Below are 16,738 nucleotides of genomic sequence, written 5' to 3'. Positions count from 1 at the left end.
TAGACAATCTATACTATATCAAAAGACAAAATTAGAAAGGTGCACATGACAACGCTGGAGATCAATAAAGATTGTGCCAGGTTTCCAGAGTCAAAGACTGTTCTAAGTTCCCTTTAGTTTTGTTTCCACTCTCTCTCCCCTCCTTTTGGTGGGAACTTCACATGTGGCACCTTGACCCAGAGCAGGATTTTCTGGGAAGTCAGTAATTCAGAGAATTCGCCTTCAAGGAGAAGAAATGTTCAACATCACCAGGATGTTTCACAGGAACAGTGCTTTGTGGCCTTTCCCCCCAAATATTTTGCTGTTCATAGTTTATTTCATGGTAGGTCTTTGAGACCTCTGGTGTGGGCCAGGAGCCCACTACGTTTGCTATGCAAACACAAAGCAGCAAGAGAATTCCTGCTACAGACAGTAATACCTTAAATCTAGTGAGGTTGATCGCCTGATACAGACAGAAGGGGGAGCAAAATTAAATAGCTGGAGCATAGGGTATAACTTAAGTCTCTTCTGATTTATACTAAAACTTAAAAAGAAGTTGAATGGTGAATATGTATCCTAGCTGGTAGAAGAACAGGGGAGTTTTCTTAATGGACTTTAGAACAGTCTTTTCAAAGAAGGGCAAGTTAAAAATAAATGAATTCATTAAATCTCAGGTCTGATTAGATACAGAAAAAAATGATGGGTAAATTTTTGGGGATCTTTAGCAAAAGATATTACAAAAAATTTCAGAAAAGCTAAAGGTGTGTAGTGTACAACTGAGTGTCCAAACATTTCTCAAAGTCTTGTAGTAAAAATACTGAACTCTACATATTTACATGCCTAGCTCACATTTGAACCCTTTTGAGGAGCTGGTCCCAACTGCAGAAACTGAGCCTTTGGAATATTCTGACAAAGGTGAAACTGAATAACAAAAGATTATGCAGTTCAGAATCCTTGCCAGTTTCTTATAGTTATTGGCCAATGAACCCTCAAATTGATGGGATGAGACCAAATCATGGAAGGAAATCTCACTCCATTCCTGTGTGCATCTGCAACAAGAAAAGATGCTCATGGTCTGGGAAAGTGCTGGGCTGTTGGTGATTTTGGAAGACTAGTGGTGTTTGGTTAGATCCCTGAGTATGGGTTACCTGTGGGTTACATTTTAGAGAGCTGCTTTTGGGGATCTTGGCCAAGTGTCTTCCCGAATTAAAAGTTTTGTGGACATTATCTGGGCTATTGGTGTGCTTCTGTGACCTATCTGTTAGCACTCTATTTCCACTATGCAGCATCTTAAAGTTTCTCTTCTATTTCGTCACAGCATTTTCAAACTCATTTGCTTAGACATTTTTTATGTTATGTGTATGTATTCCCCTGCCAGAAAATGATGAAGCAGGTAGAAAACCTGTGTTGAAAATTATCTTTTCTTTCATTTACTTTCCCAGGAATTTTGGGGGGAAAAAATTACCTAGGGCTATCTGATGATGGCCCCCTTTGCTTTTATCCATACCTGCATAAAGGGCAAGAGGATCCAGTGAGCTGGTGTGGCTGGTGAGATTTGTATGTTTTTCCTTTTCTGTGAATGATCAGGTGAACAGCATTGAATGACTTCCTTTCCTTTTCAGTTTTATCTAATGATAAATGGATTGGTCAGGACAGGAATGATGTCTTACTTTGTACAGTACCTAACGCACAGAGTTGTTGTCTTGTTATCTGTAGGTGATATTAATATGGTTCATAGTCACAGTACATAGGGACTGTAATGTTTCTTTCTGTGACTGTAGCCTTTGGCTATGCTACTTTGTGTATTCATTCAGAGTCAGCTGCTTGCTAAAAGCAGTCTTTTAGCAGTCTTTTCAAGACCCCAAATAATGAGATACAGATTGTATTTTGACCTTATATGCGTAGCCCAGGAAATGTGTATATGAATGCTAACTAGCATCACCTGGTAAATGTTTTACCAGATTCATCTCTCACACGAAAATCAGTACTTTGTATGCCAAGTCTCAAGCACTCAGTAAGAAAGAACTGTTATCCTCCACCTGCAAGAATAATGACATGAACTTAAATGTCATAAAGAGCTTTTTTGCTGTTTGTTTTTATTTTTGTCTTGTATTTTTGAGCCTGTAATTGAAACGGGATGGTAGAACCAAATGAACTCACAACTCTTTTATGAAGGTTGAGATTTCCATCTTATATATCCTATAAGCATATATATCCATCTTATATATCCTGGAGCAAAGGAACAAAACTTTGATAAGACTTGTAAGGCAACTGTGAGAAACAGTCACGTATTGTATTCTGATTTTGAGTGAACTGGTTGGCTACTGCACTGCCAAAGCCAATTACAGTGATACCTGCAAACAGTGTAAGTGACGTATGTTGGCAGAGCTGTTCTGAGCAAAACAAGGTAGAAAGAGAAAATACAGGTACCTGAGATGAGGTTTGTGATGAGGTACCTAAGGGGCAACATAAATCCATCATCAAGTATCAGCTCTGTGGACGAATAAGTTTCTTGAATGGTACACTTCAAAAAATTAGGTTAAATTGGGTTTTTGAATGCAAAAGGAACAATTAATAAAAATTTGACATACATTTTTGGAGCAGACAGCAGAGTTCAGAATTTTCCAGTGAAAACTGGACAGGTTGAGATGTCCCCTGAAATCTGATCTTTTTGGGGATCATTCCCGTATGTATCACCAGCTCCTAAGTGCCCCAGCTCCTCTCAAGCACCATGGTGTGAGCTGTTCTGTACCTGCTATTGCTCTTTGCTGGCATTTTCTTTCTCTTTTATGCCTTTATATAAAAAGCATCCCTTGACATGCAACCAGTCTGCAATCTCTTTCTTTCCTAGCAGACAGGTAGAAGTACCTTCTCTGCTTCTCCTCAGTGGGTGACCAGATAGGCAGGATGCACACAGCAGCTTTGGAAAGGGGTTTGGAATGTATCCTGTCTCTCCTCTGTGGTATTGTGACTCCATTCCCAGAGCCCCAGGGTTGTAGCATTTAGTGCTCCTGCTACACCCTTTTAGCTACCAGAAAACCTGCACAGTTTAAGAAATTAAAGCATTCACTTAAGGTGTTAGAAAAGCATTTCCAGAACAAAGGTGATGACAGTTCCTTGCCTCTCACCAGAGCTATGAGGAAGAAGCCAAGCTGCAGATTGTATTGAAAGTGAGAAGGGTAAACTCCCCCTTCCTCCTTTCCCATCCCAGCCCCAACCCAGCCCCCAATAAGGCTCCATCTCTCCATGAATGGAGTCCCTCTGAGCATGATGCTGAGCCAGAGGAGTGACAGGTGCCTCCTGATATGCCTAAATGAGAAGAACCAATCAGAGGAGCCTGCCCAGCTTTTGTTGTCATCTGGCTTTGCTCACGAAAGATGAGTTTGATTGACAGATGCATCAAGGTTCACAGTTTATTGGTTTTTGCAAAAGAGCCAGATCTGCCAATTTAGACAGGGGAGTGACACAAAACTTTCCATCTAAATGGACTAATTTTACCACAGGGAATTCCCAGGCAGAGCGCTCCAAGGCAGGCGCAGTCCTGTTTTATTTTTTAACAAGGACTGAATGACAAATATAAACGACAGTTCTAGGCTGACGGAACATCAGCATTTGACACTTCACAGGGGAGCGGTGAAATAAACAATAGGCAGAGAAATTGAATTAGAATCAGATGAGAGTCAGCTAGAGAGAGAGAGGAGGGCCTGATTCTCTACCAAATAATTTATAAAAGAGCAAACTGAATACTAAGTAGCTATAACATGCTCACATCCTGGTTTATTAGCAAATTTAACGTACTAGCATATTACACTTGTGTGATGTAAATGGATGGCTAGACAAAGGTGGATGGTAGGGAGTGTACAAGGAGTTTCTGTTCCTGGTGGTGCAAACCTCTTGTGCTAATCTTACTCTGTGTTACTAATAGACTCTACAAAGTTAGAGAGCAAAAAGTATGACAAGTTCATTTAATTTCTCTCCTGTTCCCTCTGGCATATTGCCTGAAGAGTTCTGTCCAGTCTTCCCGTATTCTGGCACTTACTAAATTTTGGGTACCCAGCTTTGCAGCCTCGGCTCAATTTCTGCTGGTTTTTTTCTCTGGGATTTTTCAATTTAAAATAGGCAACTCATGATTCCGTGCAGAGTCTGTCTTGGACTTTCTGAGTGTGGACTGTGTCTGATTGAGATAAAAGGTTGTCTCAGCTGATAATGTTAGCAAACTATTATCCTATTTCTACTCAGCTTTAACAGGGGGATAGGATATATAAATTTTCCCCATGGGTTAGACAGCTAACTGTTACCTAGATGTTGCTTGGTAGAAATTTGGATTCCCGGATTTTATGTCAAGTTCTGAGATTTGGAGCATATCTAGAGAAGCGATTTTCAATCTTTTTCAATTAGCAAACAGTAAGAACAAAAAACAATCAGTAGAAGAATAGCTGCCAATGCAGTGCATCTAAGTCCACAAGCTCACTTTTCCCAGTTACATTAAAAGCAGTTTCCTTAAAAATAAACTAGGTATTTTAAAAGCATAAGTTAAAATTTACTTGATGTTAGAGAAAGCAGCATGAAAATAAAGGGCTTTGGATTTATTTGCTTGTTAGCAATGATGTGACTTCCATATATGAGTCTGAAAAGTGCATATGTGGAAGCTGCCTTATTAGCTAGGTACTGTAACTAACCATTGCTGGTGTATTAAGGAGGTTCCAAATGCAGCTCTGTTGTTAAAACTGCATTCTCATGGATGCTGACATGGAAGAAAGATGCTGCTTTCTTCTGTACAGAGAAGTTCTCTATTTGTGTGAAGTTTCACACTGTTCAGCCTCGTACCATTTAGGTTTTCTGTGTAGGTTTTGTTTGTATTTCTTTCGTAAGTGTTCAGCAGGATGTGTTTGAAATTGGTCTCAGGCTGAAGGTTATTATATAATCATAGAATGGTTTGGGTTGGAAGGAACCTTAAAGATCATCTAGTTCCAACTCCTCTGCCACTGGGCCAGGATGCCACCCTCTTGATCGGGTTGCTCAGAGCCCTGTCCAACCTGGCCTTGAACACTTCCAGGGACAGGATAGGGGTTGCAAGAAGCAGCCATAGTTGACAGGTGGGGTTCTCCTGCTGCAGGGATAAGGACCAGTGGAAAAAGGTCCTTTACAAGCATCTCCTATGGAATGAATTTTCAGGTAGAGTTTTGAACTTGAAATGATCAAATATGCTTTGGGTGGGCATCTTCCACCAAAATGTCACACAGCAGAAGACAGGAAAAACCCCAAGTCTATGATAAGCTTTGGTATCAGACCAACTCAGTCAGCCTTGCCAGGAGTTACTGGGCCATTTCCAGGACTTGTGACATTTGAGCTGCTTCTGAAAGCGCTAGACCATAGGGTCCCTGTGATGCGGTGAGATGCTTCCTTGTCACTAGAATTGAATTTCTGACTCTTACAGTGGAAGAGGCACCATTAAAAGTGTAGCTATAGATGCCTCGAGAACACTGCAATTAGAAGTTAAACAAAAGTTATTTTGTATTTATTTTATATACATGTATATAAATATACATATATACAAAATTATGTCTGGTGTTATATACAGATTACATGATTTCCAGTCAATCTTGTGATTTTTGTGTGTACTTGCTTTATGATTTTCGAGTATGAGCGGCTAAAATACAGTCTCTAACAAACTTCCTTTGCTTCGCTGCAGACAGCTCCTGAATCAAGTAAGTTAACTGTCCTCAGGATATTCCCAGCTTTCTTCTAAAGAAGAGAAGAATTCATGTACAGACTGTTTACTATGCATATCTTCTTTAACCACTACTTGTTTAGTGAGCTGATCCTTCTCTTAATATTTTTAAGTATTTTCCTTTCGATACAAACATCATTGTGTAGATTTACTAGGTTATAGTTTTCAGGATCCTTTAAAACGTTGATGCCACGTTTGCTGTTGTTTCATTTTTGCCACTTCCCACTGTTTTTGGGAACTGACTGTGTGTCCAGTAAATTCATCCACTACATAAGGTAACAGTTTCAGATGTGTACTATCTATCCTTGCCTGCAGCTCATTAAAGAGTGTATTTATTTTTAAAGAAGGTTGTCATCATCTCAGAATGTTCAAACTTTTCTTTATTTTTCTTGTCAGAGTAATCACAAAGAGGATTTCTTTAGTTAGTGTTGCATAAACTCTTACGATATTTTCCTCATTTGGAGACAGACTGTGGTGCTCTTTTTAGTTTTATCACATAACATTTTCACACTGAGAACTCCCATTGATTATGCAGGATTATTAAGGAACATAATATTAGTTGAAATGGTGGAAATAGCTCTTTCATGCAAGTATTTCTTTCTGCAAGAAATAGAAGTTCTTGAAAGTTGCAAAAGTTTTGCTGTAGTTCTACAATCAGTTATGGAGACTTACACAGGAATGTCAGATTGAAGATCTCTAGGCTGTATAAAGTGTGATATAAATGAGATGATCATGCTAGTTTCTAAATCATTCTTTTAAGATTATTTTACCAGGATGAAAATCCATTTTGTTTTCTTTTGACACATCTCTCTGACAGCGAACGTACATAAATAATTTCCTTTGATTCCAGTCAATTTAAGGACTTCACCTATCAATTTGCTCTTTCAATCTTATCACCTAAACTTTGGTAGAGAAAGAAAATTCTGATGCATAGAAGATTTCAGAATTTTGGAATCCAGTTTTGTTCCAATTTTGAGCACAAGCCTATCCCTGCATCACATCCCAGGCCTGTCTGTCTCATAGGCAGCAGACCCTGGAAACCTGAGGCCTTTGACTTCAGGATAGTTGCCAGGCAGTTTTGCTGCAGTGTTGTGAAAATTGAATTGCTTTTACAGTCTGTTTGGATTTCAACAAATTGACTTTCACTTATGGAAAATGTTCTTTTGGAGGATTTTCTGCCTATTCTATTAATACTGCAAGGGAAAATAGAAAATTAAACAAAAGGAAATGTTTTAAGTCTCTGATGAGTGAAAGCATTTCATTTCATGGCAGCACTTCTGCACAGGCTTTCCTTCAGATACACATGCACTGGCAGAAAATGTGGCCCACTGGTTTTCATGAGCTGTTGTGAAAATATTTGTTAATGACTAAAAATTGTTGGAGCAAAATTGATTTAGTTTAGCCTGACTCATTGCTACATTTTTACTCTTCCTCTATGACCTTTAACTGCATATGACTTTCTGTAGAATTAATGCTTAACTGAGAAAAAATTGAGTGAATACCTCGGTATTTGGTATGTTTATAGCATACCTTAATATAATGCCCAGCTGTTAGGTGATTGATGAATAGCTTGGAGAATGGGTTATTAATGAGTTGCATTTGGTTTTGCACCCCAGTTAACCAAGACAGAGATTAAGAGAGAGCAAGCTATAATAAAACATCAGGCTAACAGAATTCCTCTTGTGAAACTAAAATCAGGGTAGCAGAGAAGTGGGAGTAAGACCTGAGAGCTGTCAGCCACCCTTTCTTTGCTGAGACCTCTCACACAGCCCCCTCAGTGCTCTGGTGGAGCATCAGGGCTGATTTGGGAAGATTTTAAATCCTCCTGGATGCACACTGGGCAGGTGTTGCTCATCTCCAGTTGGGGCTAAGGCGAGACAGGCATAAAGGGAAAGGAGATTCTGGGGTTTACCCCACATCTTTCTGATGTTGTGGCATTTTGATTTTTTGAACTACCTGGGAACACCTGATGTGTTATGGATCATTGGGAGTCAACTGAGTGAGATCAGCAGACGAAGGAGTCCTGCTGGCAATGAATAGGAACGTGTGGGGGCTGGCAGGGCCTCAGAGGGTGGATTGTACTATGGGGTGTTGCAAGCAGTGCAGTGCCTTCCATCACCCACCGTGGTGGTTGTTAGCAATCATTGTGTTGTTTACATGGTGCCCCAAGGGTGTGAGGTGCAACAAATGTAACATCCCAGAAACCTCAAGGGGAACCTACTGGAGAGTGAAGTGCTGAGGAGGGGGGAGAGAGAGTAGGAGAGGGAAAGAGAAACAAGCCAGAAGCCACAAAAATGACATACAAAAAAAAAAAAATTGCTTTTATTTCTCATGTGCACAAAAAGAGAAAAGAAAATGGTCAAACAGAACTGAAGTGATGAGGAAAAGCCAAGAGGGGCTGCAGCAGCCTAGAATGGATGTGACCCTGCACCTGGCACTGGCCCCCTCCCCTCCACAGTCTCATGTCTAGCTTAGCCTGGAGATCATCAGCAGAGCTGTTCTACGGTTAGATTTGTCATCAGTTCTGTAATTGTCAGTTTGGTCCCTCCTTCCTGCTTTGCAAGTTTGCCACTGTCCTGGGCCCAGTCAAGGAAGCACACTGTGGTATTTGTGGGTCCCTCAGAAGCCCTCACTCTGTCAGTGCCAAAGGGGGCAGCTCAGCTATGATTCTTATTTCTTTGCCCAGAGGGGTGCTTTTCCTTAGGGACAAAAGGGTGGGTTTTTTTCCAACAGTTCAGCAAACTAAAAATTCCTTTAGGAAAATGTTAATATGCATATATAAGTATATACTCAAGAGAAGAAAGAGGTGCAGGGTTTTTTTGTTTTCCTTTTCTTGTTTGTTTAACGTCCTCACATTCATGTTGTGATTAATTCTGCAGTTGTACTCTGAGGTTGATTCATCGCTACCGATGGGTCAGAAAGCATGCAAACTTCTGTTACCACAGCAGGGCTCATTGCCACCAACCCTCCCCAACAGATTTACAGGCCACACCAGTGTCAGCTTTAATGCATCCACCTCATGCAACCCCTTCCTGTGTCTTGCCCCACATCCTGTTGAGCCAAAAGGACACAGGAGCTTCAGAGAACAGGACTCAAAAGTGCTGCCAGTTTTAAATGCCATGGTCCCTGTTGCCAGGCATGGCATTCGAGAACTCACAAGATTCTTCCCCCATGATCAAGTCGAGACAGAAGGAGATCCAGGTTCACATTTGTGCTTGGTCCATTAGATAAAGCAAACATAGCAGCAAAACTAAGAATGATAGGAGAAGGAGGAAGTGAAGGGAGAGCTAAGAAGAATAATAAAGAAACAAAGGATGAGTTGTGAGAAAAAGGAAAAGAGAGAAATGTAATGGAAACATTAATTATTATTCACAATAATACTTAACAGTTTGATAGAATTTTCTATCCAGAATCTCAAAGCACTGAGGCAGTGCTAATTGATTCAGCAGCACAATCCCCCTGTGAACTAGAAACTATTGTTATTCCCATTTTACAGAGGGTTGGAACTGAGGTAGAGGGGGAAATTGGATTTGACAAAGGTTTTCTAGAGCGATAGAGAGAACTGGGGAGTTTGAGGTCCCAGATACCCGCTCCCATATCGATAATGCTGTTCCCTCCCTGGATAGAAAAGTGCATTGGGAATGAGAAATAATAAAAGAGAGGGATAGAAATTGAATGGAAAGAGGGTGTGAGAAAGAAATATGGGAAGGGTAAGACACAGCAGAATCGAGGAGAGGTTTGAGTCAGACTTCACTGGATTTTGCATAATGATTTCTTCCTCCAATCCTTTTTCATTTTTTTTCCTGTAAAATTTTTTAAAGGAAAATAAAAATAAAAGAAAAAAAATTCCACTTATACAGAAGCAACTGTTGGCCTGTTGGGGAAAGGGGTCCTTCCAAGGTTTGGCTGTTCCCTCAGGTTCTGAATTTGTGCTGTGCTTTATTGAACACATCGTTTTGTTTTCAGTGAGCACAACGAGACTTGCACAGTACACACAGCGTGTTCCTTATCTACAGGATGAGACGAGGCTGTTTTAATAACTACCGTGATGAAGATGGAGATGAACTTATATACAAGAGGAATTGCCTTCACATTACACACATTATCTTCCTACAAAGCAGCAATTGTTTTTTGCAAATAACATAATATTAAATAATTGGTAGAATTTTTGCGTTTCCTGCATAGTCCAGTCTAATGGAATCTATATGAATATTGATGGTTTTCTTCTGCATAATATCACCACATAAATCCCCACGTCAGCTACTAGACTTGGGCTATAATACTGCTTTACAATGCATCCACCGACTGTAAATCAAAACAACCAACACAAGAAACTCTTTGGCAAATGTAATTCAGTACATTCGCATGAGGGTCTACAGATGGTGGTGGAAGAGGATTAGACTGCCCAGTTTTTTGCATAATTCTGCTTTCCTTTTAATTTTCCAAGTCAGACTACATGCTGTACTTATGAACTTTCCAAACCAATCCAATGCCTGGTGGAAATCCTCTTTCATCAGTGGAGTTAAACCAACAACAGATTTGGCCCTCCAAGGGTCAAATGAAGCCAGCCATGAGTGAGCCAACTAAATCCTGCTTTCAGACCCTAGCTCATGTCTCAAGTTTAGCAAAACACCATTATAAAAATAAGCATTTCTGAGCTCCTAGCTTTTCTCAAGCTGGCCCCTGGGCTGCAGGTGGCCAAGTGGGAGGTGTGAGAGTCTCTTTTCTTTAGTCTCCTCAGGACCTTCTCCTTGTTGGTCCTGGGATTTATTGCCTCTGCCCTGACCACCTGCTGAGTGAATCTGGGTGGTGCACAAATAGAGCAAAGGTTGTACTGAGAGACTAAAAGTGAGACACTACTAACAGGGTTCAGCATCTATCTGATGTCTGTGAAGGAAAACAGGAGGAGAGGTGAAAGTATATTTTTAGAAATTGCACAGAATTTTCTTCTCTCAAAGAATAAGATGGGATAACAGGCCAAATTCTGGTCTCAGTGATAGAGTAATAACTCTGCTATTTGCAGCAGGTTACTCAGAGGTAAGATGTGCAGAATGACACTTTTAACAGATCAGGAGTAACCTTTTTGATTTTATTCTGCATAGGAACAGATTTTAGCTCTATATCTTCTATGTAAACATCCCCCCAAATTCCCTTATCATTTGGGCACCCCATTAAAGAAGACACGGACATATAATCAGCTAAATCCATGCAAAGGCTAAAAGAGTGAGGTGAAAGGGGCCTTTGGGATCAACACAGCTGTTTACTGATGGTGGATTTCATACATACAAGTTTAACTTGGAGACAGAATAGAGTCCACTACCACATCTCCTCAGAGGCTTTGAACTTTGGATTTTATACATGATGTTGGCTGTACAGATTGCTCCACTTTTCATTTCTATGCCCTTTGGGGGTTTTATTCTCAATCCTGTCTTTGTCCACGGACAATAGCCCATGAGTTTTATCTGAAACCTCTCTAAAACAACAAGGATCTACTTTGGCAGACTTGATGCCCTGGGGGCAGGCTATAGCTGCCTTCATGTTTTCTTTGAGTAATTTTTTAGGAAGTGTCAGTGCAAGGAACAGTTTATGAGTTTGCTGACAATACAGAAGTAATAAGCATTTCTATTGACAGTTAGCCTTTTGCAGAACAGTGTTTGTCAGTCACTTGGGAACCAAAAAGAGGAGAGAATCCCTAGAGAATCATCAGGTGAGCATTTGGGATAAGGGGTAAATATTAGGATGCACAATATAGGATTGAACATGAAAAGATGGGGCTGTATGTTGGAACTGGCTGGTAGGATGCAGGCATATGTATTTGAGTGGGGCCTATAAATTACTAGGTGTATGAGCAGATGGACTGGGAATCAAAGGGGGGCCCATATAGCAGGGCTATAGTGATTAGGAAATTAGGTGTTGGGCACAGATAATGAGGCTGTTGTCACCGGCAGCAGAGAATGGGTGTTGGGCATATCTAAAATTGCAAAAGTTGGGATGTGGGTGAACTGAAGTCGTCATGAGTAGAGGTTAAGGTAAAAGGACTGAAGGCTAAGGGCTAGGGAACCAAGCAATAATCCCAGCCAATCCTGAATTTGTCCATCTCAGTCTCAGCTGTCCAGAGGGCAATCAGATGGGCCCAGATGAAGCCCCACACTTTCCACCACACAGCGCAGTTAGAGCGCAGCTGGGCTTGTTTTCTTTGTTTGCCAACCAGTGACATGGAAAACGTTTGTTGACTCAGAGTGCTTTTTTTGTCGACTGATGTGTTTGGTAACTTTGTCAGATGTGACTTGTCCACACTGCTCCCCAGAGACAGGATTTTGGGAAAGGGGGAGGAGGAGGAGGCTCCCGGGTGGAGCTGGCATCCAATCCTCTCCAATACCACCATCCCACTGTAGTGCAAAACAGAAAGGAAACAAAACCCTAGAGTGAAAGAGGAGCATCAAACGTCAGAGGAACTTGTCTGCCATTCAGGTGGTGGGGAGGGATGGGACTTGGAGTTTTATTTTTGTAGGGTTTTTAATTATTATTTTGGTTTTTTTGTTGGTTTTGTTCACTTGGGTTTTTTAGAAAATTGGGGATTTTTTTGTTCCTTTTTACAGACCTTCATGACAAAGCATAAAAACACAGTTATATTTATATATCTATTTATATATTTCTTCATTTCGTCGGTTTGTTTGTAAATGTTGCTCCATCCTCCTGTCTGAGCTGATTGTGTGTCACAGAAATTGTGGGTGTATGTGTGAGGTTCCTCCCAATTCTGGCCTGCAAAGTCACCACCCGTGAGGTGCAGCCAACTCTGGGGGAATCCATGCTGGAGAGTGGGGATGAGGTGCACAGAGGACCCCTCATGGGGTGCAGATCATTACTTGGTCCTTTCTTCATTGCCAGGTGGGCCAGGGCTCTGTACTGCCATCTCTGCTCTAGCCAGACTGTTCCCTCTGTCCTGGGAACAGGGTGACCATCACAGGTTACACACATCAAGAGTCCACCACAGAAGAGTATATCTTTGGGGAACAGTGTTTCATGAGCGGCATTCTCCCCTGTTTCCCTGGCCTTTACCGCTCCCAGAAAGGGGTCCTGTAAGGCAATGGTTGCCATCTGCATTGCTTCCCAGTCCCCCTGGAGTTCTGGAAGCCGAGTGGACTTCATGTGGCTGAGCTTTACCCAGGGGCATTGGAGGGCTCCCACTGGAGAAGCCACTTGGCCGCAGGCTGTTCCCGGTGTGGGGGAAGCGGTCGGGGCGGAGGGCAGGGGGAGGGAGGGGATCTCAGTCTCATGTGGTGAGCGCTTGGTCCGGCGCCTTCATGGCGAAGAGGAAGGAACTGGACTGTGGGGAGGAACGGAGAAGGTCTCTTCACCCTTCCCAGGGATGAGGGAGGTGATCAGACAGGTACAATGTGGAGGCCTAAGCTGTCGCCCTGCAGTTTCATGTGGTTTCCATGGTAACTAGTGGCGGTCATAGGCAGCGGCAGCAGTGGGAGGTGCGGAGCCCCGGGATGTGGCACTATAATAATAAGGGGAACCTGAAAGTTAACACAGGAGAAGAATGGACTGGTTGAAAGGACAAACAGTAAACAAAAAAAACCAAACCAAAACAAAAAACACAAACAATCAAACTAAGAAAAGAAATACAGGAGAACAGAAAAGAAAAGGAAAGGTAGGAAGAAAGAAAAGCAAAAGAAACCAAAAGAACGAATTTGGGGACTGAGCTCCTAGTGGGATTAGGGAAAGGCAATCAGTGGAAGCCAGCTGAGGGTTGCATTTTGATGGATAGATGTTACTGTGGCCTCTGGATCTGACAGCCCTCTATGGGAAGGAGATCCTTTTGCTTCTTCTGACCGTCAGTAACTAAGCCCATGAACTTTTGTGCTAGTTTGGGCTGGGGTAGGGTTAGTTTTCTTCACAGTGGCTGGTATGGGGTTGTGTTTTGGATTTGTGCTGAACACTGGGTTGATAACAGACATGTTTTTGTTATTGCTGAGCAGGGCTTACACAGAGCCACGGCCTTTTTTTCTTCTCGTACTGCCAAGCTGGCAAGGAACCTGGGGGTATGTGGGAGGCTGGGAGGACACACAGCTAGAACAGATGACCCAAACTGGCCAGAGGAATATTCCATACCGTATGGTGTCATGCTTGGTATTTTAAGGGGGGATAAGAAGGAAGAAGTGGGGATGTATGAAGTGATGGCATCCCAACCATTACATGTGATGGGGCCTTGCGCTCCTGGAGATGGGTGAACACCTGCCTGCCCATGGGAAGCAGTGAATTAATTTCTTGTTTTGCTTTGCTTGCATGTGTGGCTTTTGCTTTCCCTATTGAACTGTGTTTATCTCAACCCACAGCTAGTTGTCTATCTTTTATCTTTCTGATTTTCTCCTCTATCCTGTTGGTTGGGGAGTGAATGAGCGGCTGCATGGGTCTTGGCTAATGCCTGGGGTTAAACAACAACAACATTGAAGCACAAATACGTCACACCTGATCTGTAGCCACAAGGAAAGTGTCAGGGCCAGATGTTCTGAGCATACCTGACAAAGTATAATAGGTCACTCTTATAACCAGGAGGAGAGAAATGAAACAAAAATTCAGTCGTTTACTGCTTGGAATTTGGGTCACATTTGTCGTGAAATCTCTCTAGATGGTTATCGAATGTGTGTTAAATAGTGATTGATTATTAAGATCACATTTACTGAGGTTTAACAACACTGGAATAAAATGTACATCTATTATCCAGTTGTTAAACCTCAGTAAATATGTAGATAATAATCACAACTGATTTATTTTACATATAATATATCTCTTCTTATTCCCTTGCAAAGAGGTGTTGTATTAGAAGATAGTCTCATAGGAGTTTTTTTCCCCTCTGAAAAAAAACCTGATTATGGGCATATTAGTCACTGGAGATGGATATATATATCCCTGCAAGACAACTCTGCTGTCTATTGTAAACCTAATGATGCAGCCTGTCTCCCACTCTGGACACTGTTCTAACTGGTTGAATAGGGAGAACTTCTATGGGATTTACAGATCCCCAGGAATTGAGTCTGGGTTTAGCTTGGGAGAGGAGTGAAATGTCATCTGGATTTTTAATAAGGCCTTGAAAGGATGCTGATTACAGCCTGAGAGTAACAGAGCCTGAATTTAATTTCTGATACAATCTGTAATAAACTATGGATGCAGCTCACAGAGAAGCTAGAGCTGAACTTGAGTTCTGAACCGTCTCATGAAAGAGGAATCAGCTCCAAAACTGCTACAAAACATGCATGAAGTATATACCCATTTCAACACTGGACTGAGAGTGAGGGATAAGGCCTATCACTTGCCCAAATACTTGAAAACCCTCTTCAGAAACAAACAAACAAACAAAACCAAAAAACAAAGAAAACGAATAGACAAACAGAAGGAGCGCGAGGCTGGGGGTGTGCTGTGGGAAAGAGGTACTCACTTAGTAACGCAGGGTTGCTGAACCGCCAGGCCTCGTTGTAGGTTGTGTACTGAGGGTGGCTGTAGGGGTTCCCTGAGAACTCGCTCCCTGGAAGAAAGGAAGGAAGGTGTGAAATACAGTTAGGAACGAAGACTTACGTCTGCTATTCCATCAAGCCAGTGTTGATGCTGTAGGGTATGTAGCTTCCTTGCCCAGCTGGGACTTTGCCCTTCAGGTCCCTGCAGTGCTTGTTCAGTGCAAAGTTCCTTACACATAACATTAAAAATCATAAGATTGACCTCTTCACAATCAAGAAATTAATTTAAATGAAATTCAGTAATAAAAATAAATAATTAAAGTGGTTTATTTTTTGTTTCCTTATTTTTCATTGCCTTCTGACTTCCAAATCTCAAGTTGCAGTAGGATTGCATATGCAAGCTTTTTCTGCACTTAACTATCAGCTTTCTTATAAATAAATCTAAGGTTCTCCGGTAGTGTCAAGATGGCAGGTATGGCAGCATGATGGGACAAGCTCACAATAAACTCATTGGAACTAGCAGTGCTGTTGATGGCAATATGTATTGCTAAGTTTTCTTTGTAGGGTACTGAGGGTTATGGCATATTTGCTGAGAAGAGTATCATTCCTTTTTGGAAATGTTCTGAGTAGGCTGGACTTTTATATAAAATAAAATGGAAAAACACATGAATCACTTTCTTACTCTGTATGATGGTATTAGTCAGAAAAGTGATTCATACATTATTAACCCCCCTTTTATTCTTGGTGAGTTACAGAGAAAACTTGCTTCATTCCAGCTCCAGAACATAGTTTTCTAATGATCAGCGCTTTAGGTACTGTGTTGAATCTGAAAGACAAGCTGTGCTGTGGCTCCACGTTTCACGTTTAATAAAATGGGCCCAAACCAAAATACTTGCAAGCTTTGAGATCTAGTAAGACTCTGACCCAAGATTTGAATGTTGTAGAGTCTTCTTTAAAATTCAGTTTTATTGCGCAGAAGGAACTGAGTCTCCCTTTTTAATAGAAGGCCAAGAAGTTATGGTGCTGCATTCAAAAAAAATAAATCTCCCCAAACTTAAACATGTATCATTCTATTAAAAAAAAGCATGACATTATTTCATCATAACCTCAATTTAATGCAGTACCAACAGACTGGGGACAATTAATGCCATCTGAAAGGCATTGTGCACTTAAAGGACAGTGGTAGAACAGTGTGGCTATTAGCTTCTGATGTGCCCCAAGGCAGGGGTAGAATTGTTACAGCAGAAGTGTTTGAAAAACACCTGGCAGTCCCTGCTAGATACCATGGAACAGAAAAAGAAGGCAGTGCAAGACACGATGGATGCCTGTGATGCAATTACCAAAGAATGTCAATTAATTATACCGTAATCTCTGCAAATCTCCCCTCACTGGAGTGTTAAAGCCAAAATCATAGATTCTCAGATGGTGGAAATGAAGGCTGTTGAAATCAGGGGATTTACACTGCTTTAAACTTGCAGAGAATCTTTCCAGACAGGTTTAAAAGTAACTCAGGATAATAACCAAAGTAGTCAGTGCAAAAATGTGTATGCATCAAATCCCATCAACTTCC

The 16,738-nt window shown here is 41.4% G+C and overlaps 1 protein-coding gene and 1 long non-coding RNA gene across 11 annotated transcripts in view; one reads left to right on the top strand and one right to left on the bottom strand.

The window, feature by feature from the left end:
- Positions 1-16,738, top strand: part of LOC113958769 — a 213,446-nt gene that overhangs the window by 98,391 nt on the left and 98,317 nt on the right. For 2 of the 3 annotated variants that reach the window (XR_003531607.1, XR_003531608.1), the window contains one exon: positions 9,677-9,875. The exons of the other annotated variant lie outside the window; for it this stretch is intronic. This is a non-coding gene — a long non-coding RNA (uncharacterized LOC113958769). Of the gene's footprint in view, positions 1-9,676; positions 9,876-16,738 lie in introns of those variants that run through there. 3 annotated transcript variants of the gene reach the window in all.
- The window catches only part of PAX2 (paired box 2), a 105,652-nt gene continuing 99,330 nt past the window's right edge, over positions 10,417-16,738 (bottom strand). For 5 of the 8 annotated variants that reach the window (XM_027667298.1, XM_027667297.1, XM_027667295.1 and 2 more), the window contains 2 exons: positions 15,153-15,239; positions 10,417-13,214 (listed from right to left, as the gene is read on the bottom strand). In XM_027667298.1, the coding sequence (XP_027523099.1) occupies positions 13,093-13,214; positions 15,153-15,239 (209 nt within the window). In that variant the 3' untranslated portion in view covers positions 10,417-13,092. Of the gene's footprint in view, positions 13,234-15,152; positions 15,240-16,738 lie in introns of all 8 variants that reach the window. The other 3 variants (XM_027667299.1, XM_027667305.1, XM_027667301.1) reach the window with 1 other exon arrangement.

Source organism: Corapipo altera, unplaced genomic scaffold, assembly GCF_003945725.1.
Source record: "Corapipo altera isolate COAL_440 unplaced genomic scaffold, ASM394572v1 327, whole genome shotgun sequence".
Taxonomy (NCBI): domain Eukaryota; kingdom Metazoa; phylum Chordata; class Aves; order Passeriformes; family Pipridae; genus Corapipo; species Corapipo altera.
This window is presented reverse-complemented; position numbering and strand designations above follow the sequence as displayed.